Genomic DNA, 20,339 nt, shown 5'->3' with positions numbered 1-20,339 from the left:
TAGCTGCAATTTAACGTAATGAAGAAATATCTGCCTGCCTGGGTAAAAGAATACAAGTTCAAGCACTTGCACCTTCATGTCAGAGAAAAGGACACACCGTGCATTGAAATGTATATGTGCGGTACTATAAATTAATATTCAAGTCTATACTATACTATTTATATAGTATAGTATAGATTATATTTCTGTTAACCTAGCTATACATATATCAAAACACATATTCTTCTATTACAGTCATTATTAAACACATGCGCACACACACATAGGGTATATTGACATATAGTGCTTTTTTATTAACGTATCCCATTTTATGTTAAACAGCAGTGGAACACAAGTTAACATAGTTAAGTAATGGTGCCAAATTCCTAACCCTGACCTTAGAAACACTTGTCATCTCTGTTGTTCATTACAGAGCTGCTCGCTATGATAGGCTAACTAATCCCATTACATTAATCCATTGGAAACAACCTATTGCACGAGAACAGCGAATCAGCTCACTTTAATTTATACAAAATCCAAACAAGCACCAAATCAAAATAATTAATTAGCTTTGCAGCTGCTGTATTAACAAAGACCTACCAAAAGTCTTGCAAATCAGCAATCCAAATCTTCAAATACTTTTCGCTGAAGGTATGGCGGGTAAGATCTCCTCGTCGTGAAACGATTTTATTGCAACAAGACCAGTGCTTCTCTTTAACTTGGTAAGATAATCTAAACACCAAGGAAACATAGATCTTAACTATTAGACGCAGCCACTTTGACTGCAGCTATATAATCTGAACCTCCCGACGGCCGTTTAGCCAGGCTATTTATAGTTTAAGAACTGATAATTAAAATGATCCACAAGTAGGAATATTACCTTTTTTTTTTGTAAAAAATATAGCACTAATTACACCGTGCTTTATGCATGTTTAATTCACAGAAAGTTACATTTTTGCTTCACTATACATGCATATAGAGAGGGAGTTATTTTATTTTGTATTTTAGTCGAATGTGTGCTGTTGTGTCCCGCGGCGCCCCCCATCCCCTTCCTCCGTTTATAACGCTCTTCAGTTATAATGCTCATATTGTGTGTCCCCCGAGACCTACGTTATAGCAAGGGAGCACTGTATATATAACTAACTATCTTGTACTTTTTTTTGTGTTCGTCACTGTGAGTAGATGTGAGTGTTTTATGTTTAATATAATCCTCTTTCCTTTTGAAAATCACTTACAACTTAGATGTGTTCTGAATGACTGTACCTAGTGCTACCTTAAATATGTAATTCAAGAAAGGATTTGCTCAACAATGGTATTTTTTTTAGGTGTACCCTAGAGGGTAGCGCATATGTCTCTTCAACTTACGTTAAATGAACAGCAGACTGTAGAGTGCTATTCATCATGAAATGTGTCCAACTGTTAACAGGTACAGTACTGTATTTCCTCATCAAATCACCAGGACATGCCTCAACCAGTTACGACTGTTCAAGTGACTGATTTCACAACCTAGATGCTTTACGGAGGTGCGTGCACCTGGAAAAATGCAATGACAAACACTGTACTGAAAACAGCATCTCGGGTAGTGTGGGGATGAAGCTCTTACCTGAACATGTCTCCAAGGCCTTTCAGCATCCCTCCCTTCTTGGCTTTATTCTTATCCTTCTCTTTGTCGCGGTCTTGCTTCTTTTTATCCTTCCCACCCTTGTCCTTCTTCTTGTCTTCTTTTGCCTGGCTGCCGTTCACTTGTCTCTCCATGGAGCCTGAGACAGAGCTGGTGCCCAGGGCCAGTTCGCTGGCTGTAGACACTGACTCTCTCCCAGACCTCGAGCTTTCCTCTGTGTCCTCCTCCACTGGAAAGAACAAAACGCAAAAGCAGAGTGAGACTAGATTCTCATACACAAATAAGGGATCGAGGACCTTACATCTCTGTAGAAATGAGTTCTCTGTCTGCTCTGTGAACATTCAAGCACAGTAGGTGTACTGTATTTGGAAGAGGGTTTTAGCCCAATGTCCTTGTTTTCCACTGGGATTTGGCAAGATTTTTTTTCTTATAGTATTTACAAACACTGGAACACAGCAGTAGTCCCTCACAGCAACGCCTAATTACAACAAAGGTTTGAATAGTTTTATTCTATTATACTACATTACCTTGCAATTTACCAGTGTCAATTGTTTACATATTTGGAATTAGGAAGAACTTGCACCTACAAAAACAGCCAATTACTGAATCTCAGAGTACATAATGTATGCAATACAATCAGGGAACCATTGCACTCTACATTTGCATTAAAGCTTGGGTATGAAAAGATTTCATTACAGGGAGGAGGGCTATGAACGACAAAAAAAATGTTGACACCTTAGAAATGACTGGGAGATTTTGATTTTGAGTCAATTTACAGTACAACACAGTCCACGCGGTCGGGTCATCAGAATAAAAGGTCAACCTCTATGCTTAAATCAAGAACATACTCATGCACGAGGCATTTTCAAACTTCAGAGTTAATATTCAGTGTTTCTACACTAAGTAACACATGCTGCAAGGGTGTTTGCTTTGAAGGATCTGGTTTCGTCTCTCGAAGATCCCAACTGGGTGCAGTCAGGGCTCCCCACACAATTAAATAAATGTTACGTGTTTCGAAGGTTTGGTGTTGCTGTAAGTCTTCCTCCAGTGGGGTTCTGTGGTTTGGTTTTGTAGTTGGCTCTCCTGAGGTTTCTAAGGCCTCTTGTCGACACAATTATCAGTTGCAATTTCAAGTTGTTTTTTTTGTTTGTTTTTTTAAATTCAGGTCACATAAACATGATGAAACTAATTTATTGAAGTTAGCCATCACAATATGCAATATGAAACTACTATTCTTATGGCTTTTCCTAATCAAATCCCAACTCCAGTGCCAAAAAAGAAACAAAGTGCTTTTCGATATACGACTGGAATAAAATGAACTCATTTCAACATGGCTGTCAAGTAGCTAATTGTAATAAATGCCGTGCTGATTACATGTTTAAATAAGCAATAAACGAGACCAGTTATCAGAACTAAAGCAGCGATATTTCACTACATCATTTCAGAATCCCGCCGAGGTAGTCTTGTGATGATGGTTAATTAATACTGTACATCTTGGCTTATGTAAAAGCTTTGATGCCCAGAAAAGAGAGAGAGCCTAATCAAATAGGCATCTACATACATTCTGAATTCCACGTGTAGCACACAAGACAAAGCACGTTATCAGCTAGTGGATGTTTCTTATTATAAAGAAGTATGGGATTTGTTTTTATAAGTTATCAGTATTTGCTTTTATGTGGTCATCTCAAAGGAAATTACTGAAATGAAACCTTGCCGTAGAGCTATGTATGACAAGGATACCAGGCGACTCTGTAGCTTAATCCTATTCAGTTATGCAAGGTTTGTTATGGGAAGAGATATGCATAGCAGGCTTACCAGACACCAGTTTTATCATTCATTTTCAAGAATGCTTATCATGACATTAACTGCAGCTGCAGCAGCAGCCAGTTTCTCTGTGTTGAACTACATCTGGCAATAAAAACTCATCAGACATTAGATAACACTGCTAATTTCTCCGGGTCTTAATGATTTTGTCTCTGACAACACACTAGAGACGGTAATCTTACCTCTCCAGGGGTGTTCTGAGTGTGTGAAAGCAAGCACTTTGCTTGTTAAGATCAGGCACCCACAAAACCCCAATCTGTTACCGCCAGCTCAGAATAAACGGGCAAGAAGCTAATGAGCAACAATGTATCTGATGACTGCGGTTCAAATACAATGGATAGCAGAAAAGGAGGAGGATGATGTAATGATTGCTTAAAAATTAAGTTTGCTGTAATTTATAGAATGGAATATTACAACAAGCTATTGTTTCTATTTTTACATGTTTTAAAATATAACTACATATATATATATATATATATATATATATATATATATATATATATATATATATATATATATATAGGCACAAGCCTTTTTCCATTCCAACAATGATACAATCAAACCACTACAGTACTATGTAAACTCGGTAAGCATGCATATAGCTGGATTTCAAATCTTTATATTGCGTTAGGCAAGAATGCAAGTAATAATAGCAAAACAAATGTCATTCCTTCATAAGTAGTGAAAAGCCACAAGAAAATAAATATGCAATTAAAGCCGTTATTGACTTGTTACAAGTTTTTGTTTTTGACTAATACACACACACACAGCCTGCTACCCTAATCATTGTCTTTATCCAATCCCCTTAGTGTAAAAATGATTAGCAATTTATAGCATTTAAAACTATTTTCCTTCAGAGCCCTGAAATAACTAAGTTTGGAAACAGGAAATGACTATCAGTTCATACTGAAGCCACCCCCCACCCCGGTCCTCTGGTAGCCCCCCAGGGAGGTCAGCGATACACTGCAGAGGATGGTAATCAGGCTCGTGTTACAGGGGATTCAATCTCTAAGAGGACTCCTATTGGCTGACCCCTTGGAACACAACCAACAATTACTCAAAAATAAAAGAGATAGGCGGTTACAGTAATATAATTTAGTCCAAGTTTGAAGGTACTTGGTAAGTTAATATGTAATTCAATACTGAATGATATATGTTATGCCTAACACTGCAATAATGCAAAATATTGTATTATGTATCAGTGCAAGTGAATATGTATGCTGTATGTTGATATGACTATCCTGTGTGCTGTGTATAGATTTCTTATTGAAGTCAATTGTATTTATTATTCATTCAAATGCGGTTTACCAAAACACTATGGGCAGCATGGTTTACTGTGTGCTACAATTCAACAACAAGGTACTTGTTATTTTTCTTACCCTAACTGAGCCTTGAGCCAAATGGCATACTGTATTTAGTGCATGTGAAGTGTGGAATACATGTATTCAGTCGATTCTACAATGGCTCTGGGATATTTAAATTATAAGCAGATAGAGGTGGAATAACAACTTCAACTGCATTCTGGGTTGTTATGGTAACCCTGTAACTGAATCATGATGTACTGGCACCTTCCAAGGTTATTAAAGGAATCCTATTTAAAGAAAACACAGCCAGCTCTGTTCTTTAACACTCACAAGTCTCCATTCCCTCATCATCCTCCTCAGCAGCGGGTTTGTCATAGGACTTGTCGATTGCTGCTCGGAAACTCTCGTTGCAGCCTCTTCCTCGAATTATCCGCGGGCGCGGCCGGTGGAAGGGAACGTCTCCGTTTAGAGTGACCTCGGCGACGGCCGTCTGCAGGCTTTCCAAAGAGCTAGACTTCTTAAGGCCTAATGAAGGGCCCACGTCTCTGGTTGGAGAACCTTGAGAAGAAATCAAAAAAGTAAATTGTGCTTTTTGTGGCAATTCGAGTGCTTGTGTTAGAAACCACTTGGGATTCACTTGATACATACAGTACATGTACATCATACTAAATTTGTGTAAATTGTGCAGTATACCCACTATGTACTGTTCAATTACCCCAAACGTGGTTTACACTGGATACACACTATATTCCAAAAATTACAGTGCTGCACGAGTAGACGCTGCAGAAGAAACCTGTCCTTGAAGTAGTAACTATTAGGAGCAGAGAGGTTCTGAGACACTGCAAATCATAATGCCATCATTTGCATTGGATTGTACAGTATTGTATAGAATCGTACTTTTTTTTCCATCTCCAAAAATGCATTTTATCCTGCATAAAGAAATACTGTACTATGTGTGTAAGGAGGTGGGGGGAGGAGGGGTTGGCGAATCACATTTTCTCAAACTGTTGAGGGGTGTTCAACCCCATAGGCATCTGGACTATTGATTTGGGATACAGAAATTCTGCTGGTAGAACCTCTTCTCATCTCTCACAGCTAAGCCAGCTGCCGATTGAGATCCCCTCATATTGATCACTGCAGGAAAAACTGAGTTTCACCCATATGGAGCATAGACAGGCAGTCTGCCCCCAAAGCATCCTTGGTTGGGGTCTAAACCCTGGCCTTGTAAAGCGAGCACCACTCTGCAAGCCACATTAATGAATCCTCTTCGTCCCGAACACACTTGGAGATGTGTTTATAAAGAAATAGGGTGTCTGCTAATAAATAAATAAATAAATAAATAAATAAATAATATGATTCTTCAAACAGGAAGTCGATTTGCATGACATTTTTTTTGCAATGGGATACTTACTGCAAGTCAGGAAACTGTATGCATTTTTTGTAGAGGCATGCAATATTGACTGGTTATAAGATTCCTTATAAAACAGATGTTTGGATGCTGATTGGCTGCTGAGGGGTTTTAAACCGTGCATAAATTAGCTTAATGAACTGCGGAACTTATTTTTATCTAAAATTCGGTAAATAAATTATCAATACACAACGTATTAAACTCGCAACGGAGACCCTGAGTATAGTTTTTTATTACTACTCTATTGTGCCGTATTACTTGTTTTTCTCGATCATTTTTGCTAAAAGCAGTATATATATATATATATATATATATATATATATATATTTACAGTCGCTAAGTTTTTAGCCGTGTTTTAATGTTATTTTAGCCGTTTTGGATAGTTATCCCCTGTCGCGGCCTAGCGCATTGCAAAGCCTGCAACTAAATTCCACCCTTCCCCCAGGTCTAGCATGTTCTCGGCTGCGTGTACTCTCATTTTAACTAGCTTCAGGCATTTGAGGTAAGTAGCTGGACCTGGCTACAATTAATTATTTTGATCCCAGCTGGGATAAAATAATATTCATTTATTGTATTTATTGTTGGAAATGTCGAAAATTATTTGTTTAAAAATTGTTTTTCTATGTATTATTGTGTCAGTTTTATAGACCGGATAACACACTCCAGGGCTTGTGTTGCATTAACATACAGCTTTGTTGGTATGAAGGCACTCAAGCTTCGCTTCGTGCCTCCAACCCAACCACAGCCGTATGTTAATGCAACACAACCCATGCCCTGTCGTGTGTTGTCCCTTACATATAGCATACTATGTTTTTGTGTTAACACTTCAGTTTATGGATCAGCTAAACAGTCAATAGTAAGCGTCAAAACCTTGATCACATTTAAAAACTGTTCATTCAAACAAAAGTGGCCATCGTTTCTGTTAGGAAAGTAAAGCAGAGGTGGGTGTAAGCCGAGGCTGTGCAGATTTGCAGGTTTTGTGATCTGTACTTGCCAATTTAATGCCTCTTTCACAGAAACAGGATTAAATCATTTATTTATGTCAGCATCAATATGTTTACAAGTGGACAACCTTGGCACCCACTCTGGAGAAAATAAATAAATACATAAAAAGTCTGAAAACTAAAACACCCTCCTCCGCTCTATAAATATTGCTGATTCGTTAGTAAGTTTCCTATTGCCTCGACCCTTGCTTAATTAGATTTACCTACCAAATGATATGGTTAATGAGTGAAAGGCCCATTCGTTTTTATTTCCTTGATTACTCGTTGTTTGCATAACCTTTTGAAACTAATTACAGTAGAGGGGCTTTTAGGTCCAGTGACAAAACTCTTGGGGGGACCAAAACTTCTTTTAGTTTCCTAGCGCTCCATAAAGATCCGCTGTTCTGTGAGAAAACTTCTCCAAAAGTCGCTTCGGCCTCAGAGGGAGGCCTGCATTGGTTCTGCCCTGGCTTTCTCAGGGTACAGTAAAACTAATGATGGATTACAGGAATATGAAGTATATTATTGTATTGGGGGTGGCCCTGGATAGCTGCAGATGGCTTGCAGAGGGAGTATCCACAAGTGAAGCGACCTCAGGATTTGTTGCAGACAACCTTGGACCCCCCCCCTCCACCCCCTCCACCCCCGCCCCCCGGCTACTTATGCCAAAGCGCTGTGAAAATTAACTTGCATGGGAGCAGCTTGTTAAATCATTTAAAAACAACGTCAAGAAGATGGTTAAGCTGCACAAAATGTGGCTTTAAAAGATCTAACTAAGGCTTCAAGAAGACAGCACAAAATAGGATAATGTATCCATCTCTGTTAAAAACAAATGTGGACTTGAGCAAGTGTTTTACATAAAATCCCAAGGCAGAGCTTGCCATGCATGCTGATCAGTACCAGCATATAGGACCTGCTGGTCAATCAATTGTGCAAAACAGTGTGCTGAAATAAGATAACAAGCTTAAGGAAAAGAACCCTAGGAGAAACATGCAATAAAATCCCACCCCTCGCCCAAGTTTTTAAACAGGACTACAATGGCAAACAATTCTACACCCTATACATAATTGCATCTAGAATGACGATAATTATTAATTAGTGCTACTACTATTAATACATTTGCCTCTTGCCTCTTATTTCAATTAAATAAAACAAATTAAATAGGTTTGATAAATGAAAGGGAAATATGTTTACAGGGAAGGACTGCAGGAAAGAGATTTTGCTTTCTTATATTTGAAAAATGATTGGATACAATAATCTGGTAAAAAAAAAAAAAAAAAAAGAAAAAGCGAATTATACTGACAGCATTTAACAAATTACAAAAGCTTCTACAGAACTGAACGTGTGAAATGGAGAGGAAATTAGCTTGTTCTCTGGTGTTGGTGCATGACTGATTGTAAAACAACAGCTTCATTTCATTACCAGTTCCCACCTTCAGTTTAAAAAGAGTCGTTTCAAGCAATGACTGAGATGTCTTGGCTACTCATGCCTTTTTATACACCATCAAAGAAGAGTTCTCTATTGCAAATTACACTTTTCTTCATTAAGCTCATCTTTGAAAAGCTTGGTTTTAACAACCTGCTGCAAAAACATTCTCAATTAAACAAATACTTGCAAAATATTTATTTTACCTATTGCAATACTGCAAGCTCATATGGTGGAAGAATCCATATCACCTAACCAGGGGTCAGCCAGACTGAACAAATAATCTCTAATGCTATTACATATGGATGGCCACTGTGCAAACAAGGTCTGGAACCCCCCCTTTTCCATTTTGTTTGAACAAAAGCTGGACATGTGGTCTGTTCCTGTCTGATGGTTATTCCAGTTATCAATAACGTAAAGGCTTGTTTTCAACAGGTTAAATGAACCATGCTCGATTGCTGCTGAGCTTGCCCCTGATCCTTTAAATTGAAACACAAGTATAACAGGGATTAGTCTGTACAAATAAACCTGCACGAAAGGAAAACAATTACAAATCTATTGCCATGCTTTCTTATTAAATACAAAGTGTTCCTATAATCAACGACCTGAGGATCTCGACTCGCATGAAGATAAAAAGAAATTGTTTGACTGTTGAATCCTCTACGATTTATTTATTTATTTTAATTAACACGGCACACCAACATAGCGTCTCTTTTCACTTTGACTCCTGAGTCCTCTTTCAATTAAGTGTGCATTGTGTAGCCCTTCCTGATTGGTGTGGATTTTCATAGCTTTTGTCTTTTGTGGATCAGTTTACAATGGAAATAACAGTGTATTCTTTGCCAAATCACAGCAGATGAAACAAACGTACAGCACAATGTGTTTGTTCCTTTTTTTAAAAGCAGCTAAATTCGGTAAATTAAATATTTATCTTTTCTGACACAGATGGTTTACTGGTTAAGGCCTTAAACTTTAACCTCTGAGGCTCCAGACATTGTCTACTAGGGGGTCAAAGCTTGGCGTTTAACCCCACTAACTACCATCATCCCCTGGTTTCCATCCAGTCTCACAATGTATCATTTCTTTATGTTAAAGTTAAAAACACACTAAACTCTCCCACTATTTGTTTTATTAATAACAACCTGGTGGGAAAGTCTGAAATTATCCATCTGATCAAAATGTTGTCAGGTAAATAAATGTAAACCATTTGGAATTGGCTGGATTTCAATAAACTCCAGGAACAGGATGTAGAACATGACAGCAGAGGAGTACCATTAAGTTAAAACAACCACCCAGGCAGCCTTCCAGGCCGGAAATAGCCAGGCATTTTACTTGGTATTTCCCAGGATCTTTTTTTGTTGATAATAACCCTAATACTTTTAGGAAAAGAAATACTACACTATGTCTGGCCCATGATCTTATTTTGGAAAGTGCAGGACATTTACAAATTCCAATGTTTTACATATTCAGGGTCAATGAAACAACAACAACTGCAATTGTAAGAACTACCATGTGAAACTGGTCTGAATTAGTCTCCATGCAATCATGTTTGTGTTAAATGCATAAAGCCAATGTCCAATAGCTGAGCTTAAATAGAGCTAGTGCTAAAACTGTCTGGTACTGTAAGCAAAATGTATATATAGAATACAAAAGCAAAATCTACGACACTTGAAAACAGATGCATCACTGCTGTTTTGAGCAACTACATTATGGCGAGTAAAAATAAAATAACCTTGAAACTAAGACCAAGAAACTCACACAGAATGAAAAACCACAGAATAGTTTCTTTATTCTGCACCGCAGCTTAGCCGCTGCACCAAGCCCATCGTTTCAATGTGGTTTGTGTGAAAACTGGAGCTCCAGAAAAAAGAAATAACAACCAAGATACTATCTCAAAATTATTACTGTCTGTAATTGCTTTGGAAAAGCCAATCTGAACTTCAGTCACTGTATTTAGTTGGTATCTTGCATACAAAGACATTTCGAGGTTTGAGATTTGACTTAAACCCCCACCCCCTGCACACAAATTCATCGGGGTCGCGAGGATTGTTGACGTGCTGTTCTCAACCTGCTTGCCTATTATATGATATCTATCGCATACAAACACATGTCTCCTGCTTCTTCTGCTTTTAATGGAAAAAAGTCCCTCACTTCCACAAATACATGACTTCACTTTGTGACAATTCCCCATAGAGAATGGCTTACATCAAACTGGACATACTGCAATGTCAGATTTTTTTTTTAGGACACTAATAATACTTTCCTAATTGAGACAAACCAAAGGCAGTCATTGCACTAAATTGGCTAAGCCTGATTACAATTACATTTGTAAGGTAATATGCTAAACTGCATTAATAAATCACAACAGCGTATTATTGCAGCTGCAGCTTTATTATAATTAGTCTTGCTACAAAATTCTGCTTCTGTGACCATTTTCCATAATGAAGCCATGCATGCAATGGCTCGTGTATAGGAGGTGGCTTTATGAAATATAAATCTATTCAGGATGCCAAGATTTTACAGCCTCTGAAGCAATGTCCCATTATCCATTAAAAAGTTAAACAGCCCTTTAGTAGGCTGGGACTGCAAGTCTACCTCACTGTCCTACACTGTGGTCCCCAATTTATTAGCAGCTGGGCAGAGCCCCGCAGCTGGGCAGAGCCCCACAGCTCTCCTGGCCTACCTTTATATCTGTGATCATTAACTAATGATTTTGTTCATGTTCCTTCAACAGAGTTCTCACCAAATGGCTTAGCCATACGTACGAGACATTACAGATTTTATTTTTTTAGTCTAACATTCATTCAAAGCACTGAATAAGCCTAAGGCAAACAGGTTTGTTTAGTTTGCAGAGCCCTGTAAGCAGGGTCATTTACTGACAGTCAGTCTGCCCATTCATTTAAGCAGAGTTGAACAGTCCTCACATCGGCTTCATCAGTCTTAAATACTTCAATTAGGTCACCACGGTCTATTTTTTCACAATACAGCTGAGCTCAAACTTCTCCTCAGTACAACAGGTTCTAGACAGGTGCAATCTGTTTTAAAGATACTAGCCTCACTCCAAACTGTGTCTTTTTGGTTACAAGAACAAAATATGACAGCAAACCTTTCACTGAAAAGCTGCAGTTTAAATATGAGAAAAAAATGGAGGGGGGGGGGGGGGGGGGGGGGTTTGGTGGGGAGACTGATAATTACTAATTCTCTTGATTAGAAACATCGTCTCAGTACAAGCAATACATGCAGTTATGTAATCACAATGCAACATTTAAAGGACATGGTATGATAATTTATGACTGAAATACTGTTTGTCTGCCATAGATAAATGCACCATATTCCAGATAGAAGTGACAGCCAGTGGCATCTAGTGATCTGCCACTGGATCAAGTTTCCTTTTGTTTTGCTGGCAATGCACTGCTGTGCACTAGATGGCGCTGGTGCTTACTAATATAAACCAACGTTGGCTGATGTAGCCGATATTGCCCTATGGCAGGCTTCTGGAAGTGAAGAGCAGCTTCTGAATTCATAGCAAAGCACCTCAACAAAAACAAACAAAAAAATGAGCAATTGCAAGAAGAACGTCTCTGAATGATTGCTAAGATCAGAACACAAAATAAGAACATGTCATTTGAAGCTGCTAACTGTTTAATGTACGGGGTTACTTCTTACCTTCCTTCTGCTCAGACCGAGGGCTGAGGTTAATCTCATCCGCTACTGTTAAAAAGCAAACGCATAAACAATTAGCTTGGTTAGTCTGAACATTCCACATGCTTTCTTTCAACATCACCGATTCTCTCAGTGTTAGAGGTGATTTATCACCTGCCATTCGTCATGCAGATCATTTAAATGACAGGCAGTCACATCACTCATAATAACAAACAGAAAAGCTATTAAACATCATGCAGGATGGTCAATCACAGAAATCACAGGCATGTGTTCTATTATGTTAGCATATTACTTTCAGCCAAAGCAGGTTGTCACTGTGCATGTTTTTTTGTTCTTTAGGAGGATCAAACCTATATAACAGGGCTGCTTGGTGTGATTTCATGGTGGTGGAATTAACAGTCAAATTGACAGATCATCAATATCAAATACAAAACTAAACTAAAATCTGAAAACAAAGGCATGACACCAATATTTTTTCCCCTTAGTATTATAAAGGGCCACGTTTAAGGCAGAGCGCTCAAAAAAAAAAAGAAAAAAGTAATATAAACATAAAAATAAATAAATAAATAAATAAATAAATAGCTATTACTGGTTCAAGCACTGAAGCGATTACAATGATGGGAATAGGACTTAAACCATTTAGCAGTTGGAGCCATTACAGGTTTTAGACACACACGCTATTTTGCTGTAAACAAGACAGACAGGACTTGCATATGAAAACCTTCTGATCTGCATCTTGTGACACAGGTAATATTTAATCAATTAACATGTCATTACTTATGCAAAACCATTAGGAGACATACAGTATACTGACAGACACAATTACAGATTCTAAACTAAACTCATCTACTTTAACCCCCCCTTTTTTATTCACATGTATAAGAATATTCACATGATATAATACTGTACCAATATGTACCAATATGTCCGAAGATTCATACTGTACAGGGTTAAAATGATTTAGAGCTTACAGTCTGTATTAACAAGCACTGCTTATTAGCAAACCATACTGTGTAAATGATACTGAGCTATACTTTCACATGGGGGTTTATTTACTGGGGCATTTTGGCAGGCTCGGTAGATAACACTCTGAAGGGTGAATGTAGGAGCGTAGAGGCTAAATCCCAGATCTCAACATTAAATATATATTTTTATTCAAGCTTTTAATGTCACGTTGAGTTTATTAAATGTACGCCAATGTTTCATACTACAATGATAAGTTCACTGCCTGTGTTACTGGTGATCTTATTTCACTGTGGAAGAACAAATGGTGTTCACACAAGTAAAAGTAAAAAACAGGGACAACAAAAAATGTAAAGTTCACCTTTAAGAGTAATTCATGCTAGCGTTTAGCCCTTCCATCCTGGAGAAATTGATTTATATTGCTGCTATAATAAATATTTATCTTGCCCTCTTATCAATTCTGTTTTTTTTTTTATTCCTTCCATAAAACAGCGTCCTCCTGAGACTTAAATCTGTAGGAGTTAAAATACTTCTTTACATGAAGGGAAAAATCCAAACTCTTATCTACCTCTGGAATCTGTGGTATTTGGCAATGGTAAATAACAACCATCACATTTTATCTCAGACATGAAGATAATGAACATATCGTTGGTCATTTAAACGGTCTACTGGATTTTCAAGAAACAAAAAAATATATAAAAGATAAAAAGGAGGGGGGAGAGAGAGAGAGAGAGACAGACAGAGAGAGAGAGAGAGAGAGAGAGCGAGAGAGAGAGCTAGGTATTTTTCTTCAAATACCTAAATCCATGCTTTTTGATTTGCGTGTTTTAATGAACTCCAGCTGGCTGGCGTCTGCATACTGCTTGGTGCGCTTCTCCGACATGCTCTGACGTCCGAATCCCTCTCTCAGGAAGCTGTTCGCCGGGTCAGAGTCGGGGCTCAGAGTGCTGAAAGGAGAAACCAAGCAGAACATTTCAAATAAGCAATACTGAAGGTGAGGCAGAACCCCGCTATCGCTAGGAGGCTGTAAACACAGGTGACCACAGACAGACAGAGGTTCAGAACAGAGGGCAGCTTTGGAAAGCCATGAAATCTAGGAATCTAGGCCAGCCCCCAACCTGGACTGTATAGGCTTGAACAGACCAGGCTCAGAAACCTGTACACAAGCACTACAAAGTCCCCTGCTCCAATGTATTTGCATCACATTTTAAGCCCTTGTGTATTGCACAAGCATTATTTGGAACCTCATTCCCAAGACCATTTGTTTTTAGTACTTTGCGCAACCCATTGCACCTTAACAAACTGTAGGACCTGTTAGGAGGATCAAAACAAAAATAGTGCTTTAATGATCTGTTTTATTCACAGGGGCGTCGTATGGGCACAGAATGTGATTACTCTGTAAATGAAACAAGTAAACAGGTAAAACAGACCAGGCTGTCCTTCTAGCCCCAATCCTGAAATATTAACTTTAAAACTGCATTGCTTTCTAGTGGACTGAAAATAAAGACAGTTTAAATATTCCAATATGGATAAAATATTATTATTTTTTCAAAATTTTAAAAACATGAAATAACCATGTTAACCAGGAGCTAACAGTAACTGGTTTAAATGTTCAGTTGCCTAGTAAGACATGTTTATCAGAATTAGGTGAGTAACAGAATTAAACAGCATAGTTTAATAATCATTTTTAATAAATGTCAATTATTGCCTGCTTAATATCAAGTGTGACTAACCATCTGCCTCTTTGTTTTTCATCTCCAAAAAACAAACTCAAGAGGAGCCCTTCAGCCCTTCGAACAAGCAGGATCTATGTTTTAACCAGGGCAGTTGTGACAACGTAATGCATCATTTGAGCCGATCAAAGCCTGTGCATAGAGAATTAGCAATCATTTCCAAACCTATATACAGTATATATACACTGTACAATTCCTAACAAATCTAGCTTGGGTAAGGGTCCCAAACACAAAATCTCAGTTAGAATCCTAATTGTCTGTCTGTCACTTTACCCATACAACTATCTCCAGCAGTATCTTAATTGAACAACTGAAACAGAGCTGTGCGAAGCTGACCGAGAAAGCAGGCTCCACAGGTAATTTGCAAACACACAAGTGTGATTCAATTAGGTGAAGACAATTTCCATTCCGACAGACATATAAACTGACAGGCTAGATAGATATATAAAAGCTGATCTAGACAGATACAAACACTTTATAGGGAAGGATTTGCAGCTTGTAGTTTAATTAAACCACTTTTTTTTACATGTGTGAGAGAAAGTTTTTTTTTAAGTTAAAAAAAATAAATACAAAAAAAATTGAGTTGACCAAAACACTTCAAAAGTCCACCAATGCTTTTCTCAAAGTAAAAGAATAAATAAAATGTATATAAATACAGAAAATGCTCTTCGCCACTGTTCTCTTTTCTGATGCTGTGTTTCATGTTCATATTTGATAGAACACACAAACAGGCTTATACAGTAGTTTTAGATTGTGGCACCAATGATACAAGGTTGAGAGAGTCTGAGATCCTCAAGAAAGATTTAAAATACTAGTTCAAAAGTTAAAAGAGCATGACAAGAGAACTATCATTTCAGGCCCCTTACCTGTTATGGGTAGAGGATGTGGAACTTTTAGCAAATTGTTTTCATTAAATAACTAGTTAAAAGCTTGGTGCACTGTGGAGAGCATTGGTTTTATTGACAATTGGGACACCTTCTGGGAGAGACCAAGGTTTTTTAGGATGGGTGGCTTACATCCTAGAAGGATAGGCACATTTGCAAAGAACATGGCACATTTCCTCACTAACTTTCATCCTAATTGTTGACTACATGTCTATAACCCTGGATTTCTTCCTGTGTCTAAATATTTATCTGGACAGAACAGTTGTTCTTTTGTGGTAGCTTCTGAGCTGCCTTCCATCAATCTTATTGGGACTATCAAACCATAACCCAGGCATTTCTGCCATAGGCAACATAGCTCACTCCCAAGAATGAATGTCTATAATCTTATTAAGGTCCCTATCATTACAACTATACCTTTGATAGTCGAGACGGTAAACTATCACTTTGCTTTACTTAATGTTTGCTCATTAGCTAACAAAACCTTTTTAATTAACTATTTTATTACACAGCATGAACTTGGGTTTTTCTTTCTAACTGAGACCTGGCTTCGTGTGGATGAGAATATCACTTTGATTGAAGCCTCTCCTTCAGATTATACTTTTGTATAAGGCTTGTTTGGTAGGGAGAGGGGGCGGACTAGCTAGTATTTTTCGTAATGAGTATAACTGTAAACAAATACATGCTGATGATTTTTTTTTCATTTTAATCTCTAACTTTAACTAGCCACCCACCAATTCTTATTGTAAGCATTTATCGACCACAAAACCTTGTCAGCTTTTTCTATCAGAATTTGCAAAATACTTGTCTATATTATCTACTAATTATGATAGGATTATTATTCTTGGAGATTTTAATTTACACATTGATAATAAAGATGATTCAAAGGCTTGTGACTTTCTAAGGATCCTAGACTCTCTTGATTTCACTCAGCATGTGTCAGGGCCCACCCATAACTGTGGGCACACTTTAGATCTTGTCATTACTCTGGGTTTAGGTGTTCATATTTCGTCCATAATTGATCTTAATATCTCTGATCACTTTTGTATTTTATTTAAATCTTCTGTACCTGATAAGTGTGGGACTCGTTTAATTAAAAGTCGTGTAATTAATCCCTCAATGGCAAAAAGGTTCTCTGGAATTATAACTTCACTGCCAGCAGCTCCTTCACAGTCCCTGTCCAATGATGAGTTAGTTGACAGATATACAGACGTGCTCAAATTTGTTGGTACCCTTACAGCTCATTGAAATAATGCTTCATTCCTCCTGAAAAGTGATGAAATTAAAAGCTATTTTATCATGTATACTTGCATGCCTTTGGTATGTCATAGAATAAAGCAAAGAAGCTGTGAAAAGAGATGAATTATTGCTTATTCTACAAAGATATTCTAAAATGGCCTGGACACATTTGTTGGTACCCCTTAGAAAAGATAATAAATAATTGGATTTGGATTATAGTGATATTTCAAACTAATTAGTTTCTTTAATTAGTATCACACATGTCTCCAATCTCGTAATCAGTCATTCAGTCTATGTAAATGGAGAAAAGTAGTCACTGTGCTGTTTGGTATCATTATGTGCACCACACTGAACATGGGCCAGAGAAAGCAAAGGAGAGAGTTGTCTGAGGAGATCAGAAAGAAAATAATAGACAAGCATGGTAAAGGTAAAGGCTACAAGACCATCTCCAAGCAGCTTGATGTTCCTGTGACAACAGTTGCAAATATTATTAAGAAGTTTAAGGTTCATGGAACTGTAGCCAACCTCCCTGGGCACGGCCGCAAGAGGAAAATCGACCTCAGATTGAACAGAAGGATAGTGCGAATGGTAGAAAAAGAACCAAGGATAACTGCCAAAGAGATACAAGCTGAACTCCAAGGTGAAGGTACGTCAGTTTCTGATCGCACCATCCGTCGCTTTTTGAGCGAAAGTGGGCTCCATGGAAGAAGACCCAGGAGGACTCCACTTTTGAAAGAAAAACATAAAAAAGCCAGACTGGAATTTGCTAAAATGCATATTGACAAGCCACAATCCTTCTGGGAGAATGTCCTTTGGACAGATGAGTCAAAAACTGGAGCTTTTTGGCAAGTCACATCAGCTCTATGTTCACAGACGGAAAAAATGAAGCTTTCAAAGAAAAGAACACCATACCTACAGTGAAACATGGAGGAGGCTCGGTTATGTTTTGGGGCTGCTTTGCTGCGCCTGGCACAGGGTGCCTTGCATCTGTGCAGGGCACAATGAAATCTCAAGACTATCAAGGCATTCTGGAGCGAAACGTACTGCCCAGTGTCAGAAAGCTCTGTCTCAGTCGCAGGTCATGGGTCCTCCAACAGGATAATGACCCAAAACACACAGCTAAAAGCACCAAAGAATGGATAAGAACAAAACATTGGACTATTCTGAAGTGGCCTTCTATGAGTCCTGATCTGAATCATATCGAACATCTATGGAAAGAGCTGAAACTTGCAGTCTGGAGAAGGCACCCATCAAACCTGAGACAGCTGGAGCAGTTTGCTCAGGAAGAGTGGGCCAAATTACCTGTTAACAGGTGCAGAAGTCTCATTGAGAGCTACAGAAAACGTTTGATTGCAGTGATTGCCTCTAAAGGTTGTGCAACACAATATTAGGTTAGCGGTCCCATCATTTTTGTCCATGCCATTTTCATTTGTTTTATTATTTACAATATTATGTTGAATAAAAAATCAAAAGCAAAGTATGATTTCTATTATTTATTGAATAAACAATGGTGGATGCCAATTACTTTTGTCAGTTTCAAGTTATTTCAGAGAAAATTGTGCATTCTTCGTTTTTTGTGGCAGTGTACCAACAAATTTGAGCACGTCTGTAACTATCTGTGCACAACTCCTTTTCATACTGTTGCTCCAGTTAAGACTAGATTAGTCTCTTCTAAACGTGAAGCTCCTTGAATTAACAGTACTATCAATCAAATGAAAAGAGTGTCGTAAGATGGAACTTAAATGGAGGGCGACAATTACATATTTATTATGATATTATGAAAGATTATTTATTGAGGTATAATACTGCTATAAGATCAGCAATATGTGCTTATTTCTCTAATCTTAGTGAGGAAAATAAAAATAATTCCAGGGTGCTCTTTTTAACAATAGATAAACTGGTAAACCCTTCTTTACCACCTGTTAGTAACATTGAAGTGTCTTCAACTAAGTGTGAAGAATTTCTTAATTACTTTCAAAATAAAATAAAGTCCATTAGGGATCAAATTCCCGTTTATGGCCCTGATTTAAGTATCCCAGACAGATTGGGATAAACAGTGCTGGAATCTTTTGCTTTGATTACTGCTGAGGAATTAAACATGACTGTAATGCAGATGAAATCTGCAACTAGTACTTTAGATCCAATTCCAACTAGATTTCTGAAGGATATCTTTAGTTTCCTGTGCAGTGATATTCTTATGATTATAAATAGTTCACTGGAATTTGGAATAGTTCCGTCCTCTTTTAAAATTGCTCTGGTTAAGCCCCTTCTTAAAAAACAAACTTAGATTGCTCACTTCTGAGTAACTTTAGACCCATTTCAAACCACCCGTTTTTAGAAAAGCTCCTTGAATAGTACTTAAACAACTTAATGTTTACTTGAGTTCAAACAATATTCTTGAAAAGTTTCAATCTGGGTTTCGTTCTAATCACAGTGCAGAGACTGCCCTGGTTAAAGTAACACATGATTTCCTGATGAGTGCAGATTCAAATTTCCATTCTGGGTCTTTTGGACCTTAGTGCTGCTTTTGATTCAGTGGCTCATTCCATTTTAATTGACCGTCTAAAGGGATGGGTGGGTCTGGCGGGTAATGTACTAAACTGGTTTAGATCCTACCTCTCTAATAGACAGTTTTTTGTTTCACTGGGGGAGTCATTGTCTTCTTTAGCAAATATCAACTGTGGTGTCCCTCAGGGTTCAATCCTTGGTCCAAATTTAATCACTTTATACATGCTACCTCTAGGCCAGATTATTCGTAAACATGGTGTAAATTTTCACTGTTATGCAGATGACACACAGTTATACATCTCAGTGAAACCAGGTGATATCACTACAACATCAGTCCTTCTGGAGTGTTTTACTGACAAAGACTTGGATGTCCCAAAATCTTCTGCAAATTAACTCTGAGAAGACAGATGTTTTGATAGTCGGTGCTCAGCAACAACTTGACCTGTCAAATATAAACTTGGGTTACCTAACTCCTAATTTGAAATCTGAAGTGAGAAATTTGGGTGTTATTTTTTACTCTACCTTAAGTTTTGAGTCACACATCAAAAAGATTATAAAAGTTTGTTTCTACCATCTCAGAAATATTGCCAAAATTAGATCTTTTCTGTCTATTTCTAATGCAGAGAAAGTAGTCCATGCCTTTATTTCTTTGAGATTGGACTACTGCAATGCTCTGTTTGCTGGACTTAGATGCCAAGCCGTATCATGACTACAGCTTGTGCAAAATGCAGCTGTAAGGGTCCTCACCAATACAAAAAAAGACAGCTCATATAACTCGAGTTCTGGCTTCTTTGCACTGGCTCCCAAT

The 20,339-nt window shown here is 37.9% G+C and overlaps 1 protein-coding gene across 7 annotated transcripts in view; it reads right to left on the bottom strand.

The window, feature by feature from the left end:
- Positions 1-20,339, bottom strand: part of LOC117394603 (partitioning defective 3 homolog) — a 372,730-nt gene that overhangs the window by 98,702 nt on the left and 253,689 nt on the right. For 5 of the 7 annotated variants that reach the window (XM_059019440.1, XM_059019441.1, XM_059019444.1 and 2 more), the window contains 4 exons: positions 13,969-14,117; positions 12,211-12,255; positions 5,059-5,286; positions 1,583-1,829 (listed from right to left, as the gene is read on the bottom strand). In XM_059019440.1, coding sequence (XP_058875423.1) covers positions 1,583-1,829; positions 5,059-5,286; positions 12,211-12,255; positions 13,969-14,117 — 669 coding nt within the window. The remainder of the gene's footprint in view (positions 1-1,582; positions 1,830-5,058; positions 5,287-12,210; positions 12,256-13,968; positions 14,118-20,339) is intronic. The other 2 variants (XM_059019442.1, XM_059019469.1) reach the window with 1 other exon arrangement.

Source organism: Acipenser ruthenus, chromosome 3 (genome assembly GCF_902713425.1).
Source record: "Acipenser ruthenus chromosome 3, fAciRut3.2 maternal haplotype, whole genome shotgun sequence".
Lineage (NCBI taxonomy): Eukaryota > Metazoa > Chordata > Actinopteri > Acipenseriformes > Acipenseridae > Acipenser > Acipenser ruthenus.
Note: the sequence above shows the minus strand (reverse complement) of the source record. Positions and strands in the feature narration are given on the sequence as shown.